The sequence below is a fragment of the Microcaecilia unicolor genome, chromosome 7, assembly GCF_901765095.1.
Source record: "Microcaecilia unicolor chromosome 7, aMicUni1.1, whole genome shotgun sequence".
Lineage (NCBI taxonomy): Eukaryota > Metazoa > Chordata > Amphibia > Gymnophiona > Siphonopidae > Microcaecilia > Microcaecilia unicolor.
The window spans coordinates 114439663-114456046 of record NC_044037.1 but is presented as its reverse complement, the minus strand read 5'-3'; the positions used below and the strand labels follow the sequence as shown (position 1 = coordinate 114456046).

At 43.1% G+C, this 16384-nt stretch overlaps 2 protein-coding genes across 9 annotated transcripts in view; one reads left to right on the top strand and one right to left on the bottom strand.

Moving 5' to 3' along the window:
* The window catches only part of PPIL3 (peptidylprolyl isomerase like 3), a 32787-nt gene extending 27742 nt beyond the window's left edge, over positions 1-5045 (bottom strand). For 3 of the 8 annotated variants that reach the window (XM_030209211.1, XM_030209216.1, XM_030209215.1), the window contains exons 1-2: positions 4783-4856; positions 4284-4362 (exon numbers count right to left, since the gene is read on the bottom strand). Coding sequence is in view for 2 of the 8 variants with exons in the window: in XM_030209209.1 (XP_030065069.1) it covers positions 4783-4849 (67 nt within the window). In the remaining 6 variants the exon portion in view is untranslated. Of the gene's footprint in view, positions 1-4283; positions 4363-4577; positions 4597-4782 lie in introns of those variants that run through there. The other 5 variants (XM_030209213.1, XM_030209209.1, XM_030209210.1 and 2 more) reach the window with 5 other exon arrangements.
* A 27-nt stretch (positions 5046-5072) lies between these two features.
* Positions 5073-16384, top strand: part of NIF3L1 (NGG1 interacting factor 3 like 1) — a 64941-nt gene continuing 53629 nt past the window's right edge. Inside the window, exons 1-3 of the mRNA XM_030209217.1 lie at positions 5073-5288; positions 14214-14679; positions 15937-16099. Of these exons, the coding sequence (XP_030065077.1) occupies positions 14238-14679; positions 15937-16099 (605 nt within the window). The 5' untranslated portion in view covers positions 5073-5288; positions 14214-14237. The remainder of the gene's footprint in view (positions 5289-14213; positions 14680-15936; positions 16100-16384) is intronic.

Sequence of the window (16384 nt, the reverse complement as noted above, 5' to 3'; positions counted from 1 at the left end):
TACTTGAGATTCCAATGAGAGTGGAAGTCACAAACTTTAAAAATTCTCTCACACATCCCCCCCCATTCAAAAATCTGCCTCTGCAAAAAGACGAGGACACTTTTACATTTGGAATTAATTTTATGGCAGATGCAAGAATCAGTAGACTCACAACACCATCTCGGACATGGCGGTGCTCCTCGGTGCATCCTAACTGCAGAAAAGTATGGGGCAAAGGAGACACTGAAGGAAAACTTTCAATAATAGTATTTTTATAGCACTACTAAATGAATGAAGCACTGCACAATGGCAATTAGCATTCGGTTTAAACAAGTTCTTGCTCCCAAAGCGTTTACACTGAAGTGGAGTTGCAGCCTAATGGTTAGGCAACCAGCTGAGAGCCAAGGAAGCTATTACTAAGAAAAAGGCAAGGATTTCATATATGAAACTGGATGCATGAGAGTGGTCATCAATCTTAATAGAAGTGTAATATCAGCAAACCAGCTTGTCATCAAACTATAAGCTCAAAATATATCTAGCGCATGTGAGAACAAAACAGGAATCATAGCATGAGCACTGGAACTGCACCAGGCAGTTGCTAGCTTTAATAACATAGGTATGATCATTCACCTCACCGATGTCCTAAAAAAAAAAAAAAAAAAAAATCCATCCATTAAAAACAAACCCCACTGAATATCTCTGTGGACAAGGAAACATCCACTATCGCCTTTAGTCCTCTGCTTGTCAATTCACAAAATTGAAAAATTCTCAGGAAATGAGAGAACAGAACCTTGAAAAATCCTCAGAGAAAGGTGAGGATGAAAAATGTATCCATCTTTGCAAACTGAAATGCAGTCAGTGTACCTAATCTTTCTTATATTAATTCTCTCCAAATAAAGCTTTAGCTTGGTTTTTGGGGATGTTACAGAGATACAAGATTATACTTGTAATGTTAGTGCTGGAATTTGCACAGCACATTTCAAATGCTCATGATACTTCACCACCCCCACCCCCCCATAGTTATCTACTGTGTTGTGAATGAGTTTTAATTGACTTTTGCTTATTTATTTTGTTATGAGGGCAATTCTACAACAGGACGCCTTCATTTAAATGCTGCAGTAACATAGGGTCAGAGCCTATTCTACACTAACATAGTAGATGACGGCAGATAACGACCTGTACAACCCATCCAGTCTGCCCAACAAGTTAAACTCGTAGTATGTATAGTTGATCTTGATTTGTTCTTGCTATTTTCAGGGCACAGACCGGCACTGGCCTTGTTCTCCAGTTACTGAAGCTGAATCTGTCCAACCATGATCAGGGCACAGACTATAGAAGTTTGTCCAGCACTGGGTTTGCTTCCCAATTACTGGTGTTGCCATCTAATTACTGCAAAGCTTGTTTGGTTCCATGCCTTCACGTTTATCCCAAGCATCTGGGCCTCTAAGTATCCTTGCTGAACACTAGTGAACATCTGGGCTCCCAATATTAGTGGACAGCTGGTGTAAACGGGGGCACCTAAGTGTTGCTGACACGTGGAGGGGCATAATCGACCGAAAACGTCTATCTCCATGGGCGTTTAGCTCCGATAACGGGTCCGTGAAGGGGCGGACCGAACCGTATTTTCGAAAAAAATAGACGTCCATGTTTTATTCGACAATTTGTGAGCTGGGCATTTTTGTTTTTCAGCGATAATGGAAAATGAAAGCGCCCAGCTCAAAAACGAATAAATCCAAGGCATTTGTTCGTGGGAGGGGCCAGGATTCAAAGTGCACTGGTCCCCTTCACATGCCAGGACACCAACCGGGCACCCTAGGGGGCACTTTTACAAAAACAAAAAAAAAAAGGTAAAAGAGCTCCCAGGTACATAGCACCCTTCCCTTGTGTGTTGAGCCCCCCAAATCCCCCTCAAAACCCATTGCCCACAAGTCTACACCATTACTATAGCCCTAAGGGGTGAAGGGGCCACCTACATGTGGGTACAGTGGGTTTGGGGGGGTTGGACGACTAAGAAGCATTAAGCAGCACAACTGTAACAGGTAGGGGGGATGGGCCTGGGTCTACCTGCCTGAAGTCCACTGCACCCTCTAACAACCGCTCCACGGACCTGCATACTGCTGCCAGGGAGGTGGGTATGACATTTGAGGGTGAAAATAAAAAGTTGTGAAACATTTTTTGGGTGGGAGGGGGTTAGTGACCACTGGGGGAGTCAGGGGAGGTCATCCCCGATTCCATCTGGTGGTAATCTGGTCATTTAGGGCACTTTTTGGGGCCTTATTCGTGAAAAACCAGGGTCCCGGAAAAGTGCCCTAAATTCTAGCTACAAACGCATACTTTTTTTCCATTATCGGCGAAAGGCGCCCATCTCTGTTCGGGTGATAACCATGCCCCAGTCCCGCCCCCGTCCTTTGTAAGCTTCCGCGATGGAGTGCAGTTGAAAACGTCCAAGTTCGGCTTTCGATTATACCGCGTTATTCGTTTTTGTGAGATAAACGTCCATCTCCCGATTTAGGTCGGAACTTGGGCGTTTTTCTCATTCGATTATAAGCAGGATAGGCAACTTACAGTATTCTGTAGGCTGCCTGTCTAAATGTCTACCCCACCTACAATATGAATCCACATAAATAATATGAGAAGTATTTATGATGAAAGGCAGGAAATATATCAGAAAACACCAAAAAGCCTATACATATACCATCATAAATGTATTAACTTATTAAAGAAAAGATTTGTTTGTGTTCACAAAAGTTGAGAAACTGCCAAGGTCTAAATAGATCAACAGCATTGTGCTGAATAAGATATAATCATTGCACCAAAATTGATGACTGAGGATGCTCTAAAGTGGATCTTTCAGGAATTTCCTTATCTTAGAAATGTTTAATATGCTGGAGTTCATGCAAGCAGAATGGCCCTGTCTGATGCATTTCAGGATGCACTGCATGAGGCAGGGTGCCTCCATTTTGGAGATGACAGCACAAAAGGCAGGAGTGGACAATTAGGGATATGAGGGTGGAGGAATCTCCAGTAGACACCAGGGACTATTTTACTTAATTCAGATTCATCAGCTAGTCGATTAAGTGGGGGAGGGGTATCACTAGATACTAGGGGCACAACACTTAGTGGGAAGGGAGGGTGCACTAAATACCCAGGGATGCTTGAGTTGTGTAGGGAAGGGTTGGGTCTGAGCTGCAATTTTATTTATTGGTGGTAAGGGGGAGGCCTATGCCAAACCTATGCTGGCGGTTTGCTTTCTTAAAAAATGTCACACTACCTGTCAGTGCATGAGCCAATCACCGCTAGTGGACTGACAGGCAAGAAGACATTTTTCAATGAGCAGATTACTGTCTCAGCTTTAATATGGCTGTAATTTGCATGCTCATTGAATACTGCATTCCACAGCCAATTTTTAGTAGAAAATTTGCAGTATAAGCCATATGGTCAGCAGCTCTACCACACAGCTTTCTGCATTTGCAGGTTATTAGAAGGAATGCAGAGGAGCCTCCATCCTCTGGCATTCACACGGATCAGCAACTTTATAGGTTCTGTATCTTGCACTTCAATATCATGCTTTATGCCTAACTAGCTACTGGTCTGGGTGAAACAGTAATAGGCTCAATATTTTTTAGGCTTGGCTTGAAGAAGGTCAAAGGCCAGGAGATATAAAAACTAAGACATTGCTCCAATGAAAAGTCTGTTTTACAGCCAGCTCCCACTGATTTATACAGGACATTTCCTTTCTACTGCTTTCTTAAGTTCACCTGAAGAACATCATCAGTCCACCTGTCTACAGATGGTCAGCCAGTTTTATTCTATTGGGAGGTGTAAAGCACAGGCACTTAAAATTGGGGCAAAACACTTCTCACCTTCCTCGAGCTGGTATATTAATTTGGAATGGTGAGAAATATATCCAAACCTTAAAATGTAAAATTGAGACAACAAAACAATAAAGTGACTGAGTTTGTTGTTGTTACATTTGTACCCCGCGCTTTCCCACTCATGGCAGGCTCAATGCGGCTTACATGGGGCAATGGAGGGTTAAGTGACTTGCCCAGAGTCACAAGGAGCTGCCTGTGCCTGAAGTGGGACTCGAACTCAGTGGAGGAAAAGCAGGATTTAAATCCAGGTTCTAAGTTCATTGCTTTAGCCAGTGGAGTAGAAACACGTTCTCTTTCAGTTAGTATCGATTACTCCCCTTAGTTCTGACTTGCAAGGAAGAAAACAAGATAGTTTTTTTTTCAGCACGTGTGCTCAGATTCGCATCCATCATCATTTGAATCAGAGTTTAGAAGTAGCAAGGTCCTTACCACGCACACAGACTCCCTCAGAAGTCAGGATACGAGACTGTCACTGTGACTGAAGGCAGCGACCAGGACTCAGCAATAACTTGAGAGCAGAGAGAGAGGAAAGAAAGTGAAAAAAAAATTATAGCACCTCCCCCCCCCCCCAAATAATATATGGGAAAAGAGTGGGACGTTAAAGTCTAAAACTCGAAAAGAACGGTGGGAGCGGAATTTATTAATTAAAAGCTCTGAGATTTTAAAACATAAAACAGCAGAATTAAGAAAGACTACACGTCAGAAAACAACACAACCACGCACACTGCTCAGTCACTCTCCCCCACATTGAATCATCGAGATGAAAAGCAAATAACACGATTCACTCCTCCAGTCTGCATACTGTCCCCAGAGGCTGGAGGAAGAACTTGAGATCACGTCATTCTAAGCTCCAGACTCCAGTCCCCCTCCCCCACCCCAGAGATCACATTTCCAGCAATCAACTGAGCTCCATCCCACCGCCACTCACCTCGAGTTAGGTGCAGAGCAGACTGCACAAAAAGCTCAACCACCCACAGCCTCCCCGGCTCCCCCATCCTTCTTACAGGACTCAGCCGATTGGCTATAAATAGGAGCGGGAACTAGAAGAAGGTGGGGAAAAGCTATCAAGCTCCGCCTCTGCTCCTCCCTCCCGAATTAGAGGACGCCTTTAGGCACTGTTGATTGGTTGTACACAGGAGGAAGTGGAAGTAGTGTAGAAGATATCCTGTTTCAACTTCATCCTTGGCCGACGACACTACGTGGGAGGTTGGTTAATCTTTAGCAATTAATTTGTGTTTCTGCACACACTGTTGTTGCTAGTAACTGTGTAACTACAGTGTTACAGCGAATCAGTTCATAAACGAAATCAACGAGGTTTACAATGCTAAAAACAGGGGGAAAAAAGAAGAGAGACAGAAAGGGAGAGAGGTCATAAACAGCTACCTCCCTCAATCCATACAGGATCACTGCCACTCTCCATACGCCTTCTCAAAAGTAGGTTTTAAATCGTGGCGAACTTGTCCCTAAACCTAGATATGTAGGGAGAGAGTAGCAAAGAAGTAGGACAAGAAAATAAAAGACAGGATCGCAGGTCAACTCTAGTCTTGTTTGAACAGAAATTAAGGGGGAGAAAAAGAAGTATACCGTTACAGGATCGCAGAAGTCACAAGGAGGTCTGCAGAATAAGTACATTAAAGAATGTATTTAATAATAATAATAATAATATTGTCTGTTATGGCTTTATTGTATGCTGGAATAACCTATTCTATAAATTATATAAATAAAAGTTGCTTACCTGTAATGGTAGTTCTCCTTGGACAGATAATCTTGCAGCCACCTGACGGAATTGACCAGGACAGGTGTGGTGTCAAAGCTGAAAGCTTCTAGAAAAACTGTATACAGATGTGCAGAAATTCCTGCCTTAGTGTAATCATCATCAATAGAAATAAAACAAAATAAAACATGGAAAAGAAATAAGATGATACCTTTTTTATTGGACATAACTTAATACATTTCTTGATTAGCTTTCGAAGGTTGCCCTTCTTCGTCACGGAAATAAGCAAATGTTAGTAGATGACAGTATATATGAGTGAAACATCAAAGCATTCCAGTGACAGTCTAACAGCATGGGGGTGGATAGGTGAGAGACAGGAAGAGGGACAGGGATATATGCCTGGAGACAGGAGGGTGACAAAGCAGTACGATTTTATGATTTATAATGGGCTAGAAAACCCAGATCTTTGTTAAGTCCTGTCTGGTGGGTGTCAAAATATTTAATCATTCTGACTTCAAAGATCTTACGTTCCTGTATTGTTTTAAAGTTCCCTTTAAGATTCTTACCATGAAGTCACTGGTACAGTGTTCTGGTTTTGTAAAGTGCTGCCCCACAGGCGTGACATACATAAGTACATAAGTATTGCCATACTGGGAAAGACCAAAGGTCCATCAAGTTCAGCATCCTGTTTCCAACAATGGCCAATCCAGGTCACAAATACCTGCCAAGATCCAAAAAAAGTACAAAACATTTTATACTGCTTACCCCAGAAATAGTGGATTTTCCCCAAGTCCATTTAATAATGGTCTATGAACTTTTCCTTTAGGAAGCTGTCCGTTTTTAAACTGAGCTAAGCTAACCACCTTTACCGCATTCTCTGGCAACGAATTCCAGAGTTTAATTACATGTTGAGTGAAGAAAAATTTTCTCCGATTCATTTTAAATTTACTACATTGTAGCTTTGTCGCATGCCCCCTAGTCCTTGTATTTTTGGAAAGCGTAAACAGACACTTCACATCTACCAGTTCAACTCCACTCATTATTTTATAGACCTCAGCAACCTTTTCTCCAAGCTGAAGAGCCCTAGCCGCTTTAGTCTTTCCTCATAGGGAAGTCATCCCATCCCCTTTATCATTTTCGTCGCCCTTCTCTGCACCTTTTCTAATTCCACTATATCTTTTTTGAGATGCGGTGACCAGAATTGAACACAATATTCGTGGAGCGATACAAAGGCATTATAACATCCTCATTTTTGTTTTCCATTCCTTTCCTAATAATACCTAACATTCTATTTGCTTTCTTAGCCGCAGCAGCACACTGAGCAGAAGGTTTCAACGTATCATCAACGATGACACCTAGATCCCTTTCTTGGTCCATGACTCCTAACGTGGAACTTTGCATAATGTAGCTATAATTCGGGTTCCTCTTTCCCACATGCATCACTTTGCACTTGCTCACATTAAACATCATCTGCCATTTAGACGCCCAGTCTCCCAGTCTCGTAAGGTCTTCTTGTAATTTTTCATAATCCTCCCGCGATTTAACGACTTTGAATAACTTTGTGTCATCAGCAAATTTAATTAGCTCACTAGTTACTCCCATCTCTAGGTCATTTATAAATATGTTAAAAAGCAGCGGTCCGAGCACAGACCCCTGGGGAACCCCCACTAACTACCCTTCTCCACTGAGAATACTGACCATTTAACCCTACTCTCTGTTTTCTATCTTTTAACCAGTTTTTAATCCACAATAGAACACTACCCTCCTATCCCATGACTCTTCAATTTCCTCTGGAGTCTTTCATGAGGTACTTTGTCAAACGCCTTCTGAAAATCCAGATACACAATATCAACCGGCTCACCGGTACTGGCATTTTTCGTATGGTGTCTATGTAAATTAAATCTCTTCTTTACCATCTGACTGGTTTCTCCAATGTAGCAGCCTTCGTTGCATTTTTTACTCTGAATGATATACACCACATTGGAAGATGAGCACCTGAAAGATTCCTCAATGTTGAATATTTTTCCTTTGTGAATGACCCTGGGGTCCTGCGAAATGTTTTGGCATAGTTTGCAGCTGGATATATTGCAAGGATTCTTTTCTTTTTGAGTCTGTGTTGGGAGCTTACTTCTAATTAGCTTGTGTTTTAAGTTGGGTGGCTGTCGGAAGGCCAGCACTGGTGGGGATGGGAATATCTCTTTCAGTAATTCATCCTCCTGGAGTAGAGGCTGCAGATCTTTTATGATTTTTCTTAATTTTTCCAGCTCTGGGTTGTATGTCACTATAAGGTGGATTCTGTCTGTGGCTTTTTTTCTTTGTACTGTAGCAGATTTTCCCTGGGTGTTTTGCAGGAGGAGGCAATATTCTTGGAGATTATTTTGGGGTTGTAGCCTTTCTGTTCGAAGGATGCAGTCAGGGTTTCAAGGTGTCTGTCTCTGTCCCCTGGGTCAGAGCAGATATGATGGTATCTTGTGGCTTGGCTGTAAATAATGGATCTTTTTGTATGTGAAGGGTGGAAGCTGGAGTTGTGGAGGTTGTGCCTTAGTGTAGCTACTGTATGTACAGTTATCCCTGCCTCCCAGCAGTTATATCTGAAAGCTGGTGACAACTCCAGGAGGGCAGGGCGGGTTTGTGTGGCTGTAAGATCATCTGTCCAAGGAGAACTACCATTACAGGTAAACAACTTTTATTTCTCCCTGGATGGAGGAATCTTGCAGCCACACAACTGAAGATTCCCAGGCTCTGCAAGTAACAGACATCAGTGATGCAGGGTGGTTTGTGTGGCAGCAAGATCATCTGTCCAAGGAGAACTTCCATTACAGGTATGCAACTTTTATTTCTCCCTGGACGGAGGTATCTTGTAGCCACACAACTGAAGATTCCCAAGCACGCTCTCTCTCTCTCTCTCTCTCCATATATATATATATATATATATATATATATATATATATATATATATATGTATATATATATGTATGAAAAGAACGTCTGGTATGTGATCCTACAGGAGGAGGAGAGATGACAGAAGAGAGGACTGCTTGTCTAAAAGAGGAATCTGCAGAAAATGCAGTGTCAATGCAGTAATGCCTGGTGAAAGTATGGGCAGTTGACCAAGAAGCCACTCTGCAGATATCTTGAGGTGATGTCTTTTGTAAATGGGTTCGGGTCACAGCCGTGGCATGAAGGCAATGAGCAGTAACATGCGGGATAGATGAAAGTGCTACCTCATCCGCATGCTGCTAGCAATAACAAATGCATGCTGTAATCCAATGGAAGAGTGTTCTTTTTGTTACAGGCTGCTGCCTAGTATCTGAATGGATGGAGAGAAACAATTGGGATGGTCTGTCCGCACAGGCTGTCCAGTCCAAATAAATCGAAAGTGCTCTTACACAGTCTGATGTATGTAGTCTCCTCTGCTTGTCATCTACATGAGGCAAGGTTCACATGAAAAGGAGAGAGCACCTTCGGCAAAAATTTTAGAAGTACTCTGTGTAGAACTTTATCATGAAGTGTCTGCATATATGGTGGATAATGGACTAACTAATGTATCTCACAGATGTGGGGAGCCGATGTCAAAGTGGTTAGAAATAGAATCTTCCAGGCTAAAAAATTTCTGTCCACAAGGTCTAGAGGCTCAAATGGGGGAAATTGAGATCCCATGCTGGTGTAGGAGGCCGATGTGGAGAATGTAAATGCAATAAATCACTTAAATGGGTGTTGGATAAAAGTCATGTTGTGAAGAGGGTCGTGAAATATGGACAGCACTGCAAGATGAACTCTTATAGAGTTTCCATAGCTGGTCCGTCGTATAAGATGTAGGAGGTAATCTAAGACTTATGAAAATGGAACAGTGGCCGAGTCCATATGTTCTGGAGCACACCATTGAGAAAATCGGTGCCATGTCACCTTGTATGACTTCTGGGTAGATTCCTTTCTGGATGCAAGAATAACATTAAGAACCCCTGGAGAGAAGTCTATTGTTGTGGGCTCAATGGGCTGATAAGCCATTCTGTGAGGCACAGAGTGGCTAGGCTGGAATGCAATAGGTTTCCCTGAAGCTGGGTGATAAGGTCTGGTTCCTGAGGCAAGGAAAGTGAAGGTTGTGATGACATGCCAAGTAGTATCGGGAACCAAACCTATCTGGGCCAGTACGGAACTATGAGGAGGACTGAGGCTCTTTTGTCCTTCGCTTTTTGCAACGTCTTCGATATGAGCAGAATTGGAGGATACACATATAGGAAACCGTGCATCCAATTGAGCTGGAAGGCGTCCTCTGCCTCTCTTGTTGGACTTGGATACTTTGAGCAGTATTTGGGACATTTGGCATTCTGTGGGAATGCAAACAGATCGATGATTGGCTCTCCCCATCTCTTGAAGAAGAAGTGAGTAATGGTGGTCTTGTGCGACCACTCATGAGGTTCCAGCTATCTGCTGAGCAAGTCAGCTACTGTATTCAACTTCCTGGGAAATATGACGCAGTGAGAGTGGACTGAATCTTGAGCACAGATTGCTAAATCTGTATTGCTTCTTGGCATAGAGTGCAGGATCCTGATCCACCCTGCTTATTGGTGTTAATACATTGCTACTTGATTGTCCATGTGCACCCATATCACATGGTGCGCCAATTGTTGCTGGAATGCTTGTAGAGCCAGTTTGATCACCTTTAACTCCAGGAAGTTGATATTGTGCTTCCGCTCTGTCAGTGTCCAGATGCATTCTCCACCCCTGCTTCGATGCATGTGTTGTTTCATAGATGGATGGTTGCGGAGGATGAAATGGCATTCCCCGCAGAAGATTGCTTGGATGTGTCTACCACAGGAGAGAGTCCTTGAGATGTTGTGTTAACCCCACTTGTGTCAATAGCGTGTGACTTGAATCCAGACAGACTGTAGCTGTCATGTGTCCCAACAAGACTAAGAGTGTTGTGGCTGTCAAAAAGGTAACTACAGACGAAGTACTAGTGCCCGAATCGTTTCTGCTCTGGTCTGGTCATAGGCAACTGTGTCAATGCCTGAGGCAGTAATGCTCTGAGAAATTCGAGATATTGAACCAGAGTCAACTGGGATTTGTCCCGGTTGATCAAACATTCTAGGTCTGAAAGTATTTGTTCAGTTTTTTTTTGCAGTGCTTGGAGGGTGCTGTTTGTTGTCAATGCTGCTATTAGCCAGTCATCCAGGTATGGAAACACTTCAATATCCTGCTATCGTAGGTGAGCCACTGCTGTTAAAACACATTTTGTGAACACCCACAATGCTGAATGAATCCAAAGGGGAGAACTCTGTACTGGTAGCTCTGATCTCTGAATTGAAACCGGACATACCGTCTAGAAGACAGATGGATTGGAGTATTTAAATAAGTGTCTTTCAAGTCCAATGATGCCAACCAAGCTTTCTTGTCCAAAAGTGGCACGATCACAGAAAAAGTCATCATTCTGAATTTTTATTTCCTGATGTATTTGTTTAGCGGCCATAGGTCGAGAATCAGCTAAAGTCCACCATTTCTTTTTGGTATGAGAAAATATTTGAAAAAGAAGCCAGTATTGTGGTGTAAGGGCTGGACCACCTCTATTGTGTTGACGGCCAACAGGTGGTTGACTTCTGGTGGGTGGGTCTGGTGGAATTGCTATCTTGACTGGGTGTATGGACAATGGCTGGCAGTTGGTGGTTGAAATAGAGGCGATAGCCATGATGAATAATCGAGAGTACCCAAGAATCCAATGTTATTTTCATCCAAGCATGTGCAAAAAACTGTAGACAACCTCCAACTGGAAACTGATTACAGCTGGAAGGGTCAAAAACTCGGGACGGCTTTTTGGTTATAGAGCGGATACCAGCTTTGATGGTCTCTTGACCCTGTATGCCTGCTTTGTTGCCGTGGTCTCTGCTGTTTGTTGCCATTATAGTTGTAAGTCTTATTATAGGGGTATTGCCTACGCGGAGTATACTTTTTCTTTGAGGTGTAGTAGTTCGACTTCTTGTAGGGTCCATGAGGCTATTCTATATTATCATCCTTGAGGGTGTTAAGTGTCGTACAGTCCTCTTAGATATTGTCTATAATCTCCTTGACTCGATCACCAAAGAGAGTCTTTCCTGTATAGGGCACATCAAGGCACCTTGTAGGTATTTCCACTGCCGTCCCACAGACTCACATATCGTAGAAATCATGCACTGCCCTGATCATATTTTTTGTACAGTACTCCAGATCTTGCATTAGGGGATGCAGTGAAGTAGCAGGTAATGCGTCAATTGCTTTATTGATGTTATCTGTAATAGTAAATTAGTTTTCAGTATAATGAAATAAATGCATGCCAGCCTGGGCATTTAACATGGCATTTTTAAATATCCACTTGCCCATTTGATCCATGACATTCATATCTTTGGTTGGAGGAAAGTTTGAGTGGTCCCTGGAACTTTTGTGTTTGCATATAGCCGAATGCATAGCAATATACCGGTGTGACAATTGGGGTTTGTCAAAGCCCATGCTGCTCTGCACTTTATACTTAGTATCTAGGCTTTCCTTGGTGGGCCTGTAGGTATGTGGGTTGTTCCAACTGAGCTTGTGGTCATCCATGGAGTGGTAGAGCAATTTATTTCTTTAGGCACTTCTGAGTAACACAGTGTTTGTAACTTCTTTTCCTTTGAGTCAGGTTTAGTGGAAGTTGGTATCGCCACAGCTGACACCAACTTAAGAAGGAACTTAGAGTATTTGGTGTCTTCAGGTTGTGACGTTCTTGAAGACTGCAGAGGAGATGAGTCCGAAGGAAGCCCCGGGATTCCCCTGCTTGATTCAGTATGTGATGATGGAGTTGCAGAGTCTTGGTGTGAATGAGGAGGCGTAGATTTGTACTTCAAGAGAAGCTCCACCTCCATGAACTCCGTTGTTGACATGGACCAAGAGCGTTTCCACTGCTCTGTAGGAGGGCTAGGAAGAGGATCTGATATCAATAAGGACTGTTCCTGCTGAGTTGGTACCTGCTCCTGGTGCTGCTGCTGCTGACTTATGATCTAGCAAAGGAGCTGTGGCATATCAGTGGAGAGCTGTGTGGTATCTTGCTGCTGATGCTGTGTGTCCTGCGCAGAGAGCTGCGGTGGGGATGTGGAATGAGACTGTAAAGTTGAATGAGATTAATTTGTGTCTGCATGATCAGTGCCAATGAGAAGATGCATGGCTATGGTGCCAAGAATGAGTTCCACTGTATTATCTTAACTGCAAGAGTGCTTTTGATGATGGCTGGAAGAATCTTCAGAGGCATGTGAGTGCCTCTGATGCCTTACAGAGTCAGCGGTGACCGGCTCTGATGCCTCGAAGTGTGAGATGCACTGCACCAACCTCTTTTAGTTGGTGGGGAAGCATCCTGCGTCGGGTCCAGAGGTGTGCGTCAGTTTGGGGGAGTGACATCATCCTGGCACACGCTGACACCGGTTATAGAGCTGAAAGGTAGTGTCTGCAGGGCAGCTCGCGAAGTTGAAGGGACCACATTTTCCTGATCTCTGTGTGAGCCCACAATGGAGAGAGCAAGAGCAGAAGCTGTTGGCATTTGATGGACGTGAGAAGCAGCATGTTTCTTTTTTGAAGAAGATTTCTTGCCCTCCACAGCGACTGGAGTTATTACTGGCTGAGCAGAAATTAGGCAATATTTCCTCATTTTAAGATCTCTTATCGTAAGGGGAAAAGGAAATGGGACTTGATGTACCGCCTTTCTGAGGTTTTTGCAACTACATTCAAAGCGGTTTACATATATTCAGGTACTTATTTTGTACCAGGGGCAATGGAGGGTTAAGTGACTTGCCCAGAGTCACAAGGAGCTGCAGTGGGTGTGAGGGGACAGCTTGTGCCAAGGTGGTCTTTACTGAAGCACCTGATACAACTGTCATAAGGATCAGTCTTTGACATTTTATTATTATAGGTCGTAGACCTCTTAAAACCCTGTTTTTTCAATGACATGGTAAATAATAAGGATGCCTAATTAAATTCCTTTAAACTAGCCGAGGTTGAAATTGTGAAAAAAATGAAATTCGCTGACGGGAGACACTGGTACAAAGGTCTTACTGCTACCATGGAAAACAAAAAACTGTTGGGGGGGGGGAGGGTTAACTATACATATAGTAGCTACAGTAAGGTGGAATTCACGCAGATGCATATAAAGTTTTTCTAGAAGCTTTCAACTTTGGCACTGGTCTGGGTCGATTCCGACAGCATAATGTAATTCTGTTGTGTGGCTGCAAGATTCCTCTGTCCAGGGAGAATTATTGTATGTTTTCCAACACTTATCTTGTTGCAGTATACCCTTATGGATAGAACAGCTTCTTCTAAAATTGCATGCCCTGCAAAATGCATAATATTTGTTTCTGATGTGTTTTGCATAATATGAATTCTTACATTTCTGGCTAAGATTTAAGCTTAGTATATGAGCTATAACTTTAATATATTTCTTTGGCCGAGATTGAGATCATATTCAAAATGATGGGTTAACACTAGGTAGACTGTCATCATTCAGGTATGATTTTATGATATTGACAAAGGAAGATTAAACCTATTGCTTAAAAAGTGTATATATTGGAGGGTTAAGGGCTGGAGTGGGAAATAGGAGAAGTGCTGTTGGCTCTCTTGCTTTACTATGCTAGCTAGCTATCTTTTGATTACAGGGTCTTGCTTGGAGAATTCTTTATATGTTGTTCTCTGTCACAACCCGAACTTTCCTCCATCGCCTGCTGTTGGTGCCTCGGTTTCCAAAGGGCCTCTTCTCCCGTTTATTTATGGACCTAGGTGCTCTAGTCACTTCTTTGAATGACTTTGCCTCCCTCTCTCTGGCTGAGAACTGGGACAATGTAGGACTACTGGTGGAACCCAGCCCCCCACATGTGGTACACACTGTTCTCCTTACCAATGACCTGACAGAGGAGGTACTGGAGGAAGCTGTGGATCGGGCAGCTGGCCTTATACTCTCCTACCATCCACCTATTTTCCGGCCTTTGAAGCATCTAACCTGGGGATCCTGGAAGGAGCGGCTTGTCATCCGAGCCCTGGAGAACCGGGTGGCCATCTACTCTCCCCACACTGCTTATGATGCTGTGCCCCAAGGCGTCAATGACTGGCTTGCCAGAGCACTGGGTGAGACCTTGTTAAGTATTTACTGTCTTTTTTTTCCCTTTGACTCCCAGTCGAAGCTTTTCTTCACAGTTTTTTCCTGTTATCCTGCTTGTTATACACATTTGTCTTTCAGTGGAGTATTGTGGTCAGTTGCAGAAGGTACCAGAATTAGTCAAGACTACAGCTGCCTATGTAGTGTAGGAGTAGCTTAATGGTTAGTGCAGTGGCCTGAGAACCAGGGGAACTGGGTTCAGTTTCCACTGCTGCTCCTTGCGACTATTGGCAAGCCACTTAACCCTCCATTTATTTATTTATTTGGATTTTGCTTACACCATTGCCCCGTACAAAATAAATACCTGTATATAATATGTAAACCACTTTGATTGTAACCACAGAAAGACAGTATACCAAATCCCATCCCCCTTTCCCTATAAAGTGAGATTTAAGCATTAAACAAAAATAGCTGAGGGTTACCTTTCTCTAAATGGGTTAGTATTGTGCATACCTTGACAGTAATGAACCTCGCTCCTAAACCAGGATTATGATAAAGACTTTCAAATGTACCAGCCTGTAAGGAAAAAATTAAAACAGATTAATAAAATAATAATGTGAAAAGGAAGTAGGAAACAAAGTTTAATGATTTGCCAGAGGGGATAGACACATGGAATGAAATAGTTTCCCAAGAAAAATGGTGATGCCAAAATTGGTAATTAAATCCAAGAAAAACATGATACAGACTGTGTCATAAGAGTGACACCATAGATCAAATAGAGCAAACGTTGGCTACTTTATTTGGCCTATTGCTCAAAATAACAGCATTCCAGTTATTGTACCATTGCATAAAATGGGTACTAGTTAAAATTTGCTGGTACCACTGAGGATGAGGGGAAGCCATCAGTCCACTGCTTGGGGGGGGGGGGGGGGGGGGGGGGAAGGGAGGCATGCAGTCTTTTCAACCAGATAAAATGCTGCTGTCACATCCTGCCTGAGCACGTGCTGTGAAATGCAGATTCTAAATGTGCTTGCAAGGTCAGCAAAGCCAGTCTGAGATTTGAAAATGCTTGTAGTGCCAACATTTAGCAGCAACCAGTGTTCTGGCTAGGAGGGCTTTGATATCATATGTGCCAATGGATGTTTGGCATCAAGGGGATAGAGTGACTATAGCCTGGATGGAGCTGGAGTTTTTGCTGTGATATTTTTTTTGTTTTGTTTTGTAATAGTGAACAGTTCAACTGATGATTCTATGCTTTCGAGCTTTGTCTGTCTGTCTCTTCTCAGGTACTAGTAGCACATCCCCACTGCATCGGTCCACAGTTCCCTGTTACCCTGGTGGCAATTCTTATCGTGTGGAGTTCAGCAGCAAACATAATCCAGGTTTGCAGGCCACTCTGTCTGGACTACAAACAATACTTGGAGTCTCTGTCACCTCTCTTCCAGCCAGGTATTATTCCTTATTTTGCTCTCGTCACCCTCTGTGACACCTTCGTTACCTTTACAAGAGAACCATGTCCAGCACAATGTTTGGCATCAGTATATATTATAGTGGGAGGACGTGAGGGCTACCTTTCTCTGGTGGATGGTGAGAGGTATTTCGTTTATTGGCCACACTGGAGGTAGCAAGCCTTTGTTTGGCTGCATCTGCCTCACAGTAAGTGATTGCTGGGGACAGGGAGAAAGGTAAGACTGAGAACTGAGTGATTACTGGGGATAGGGAGGGAAATTGACA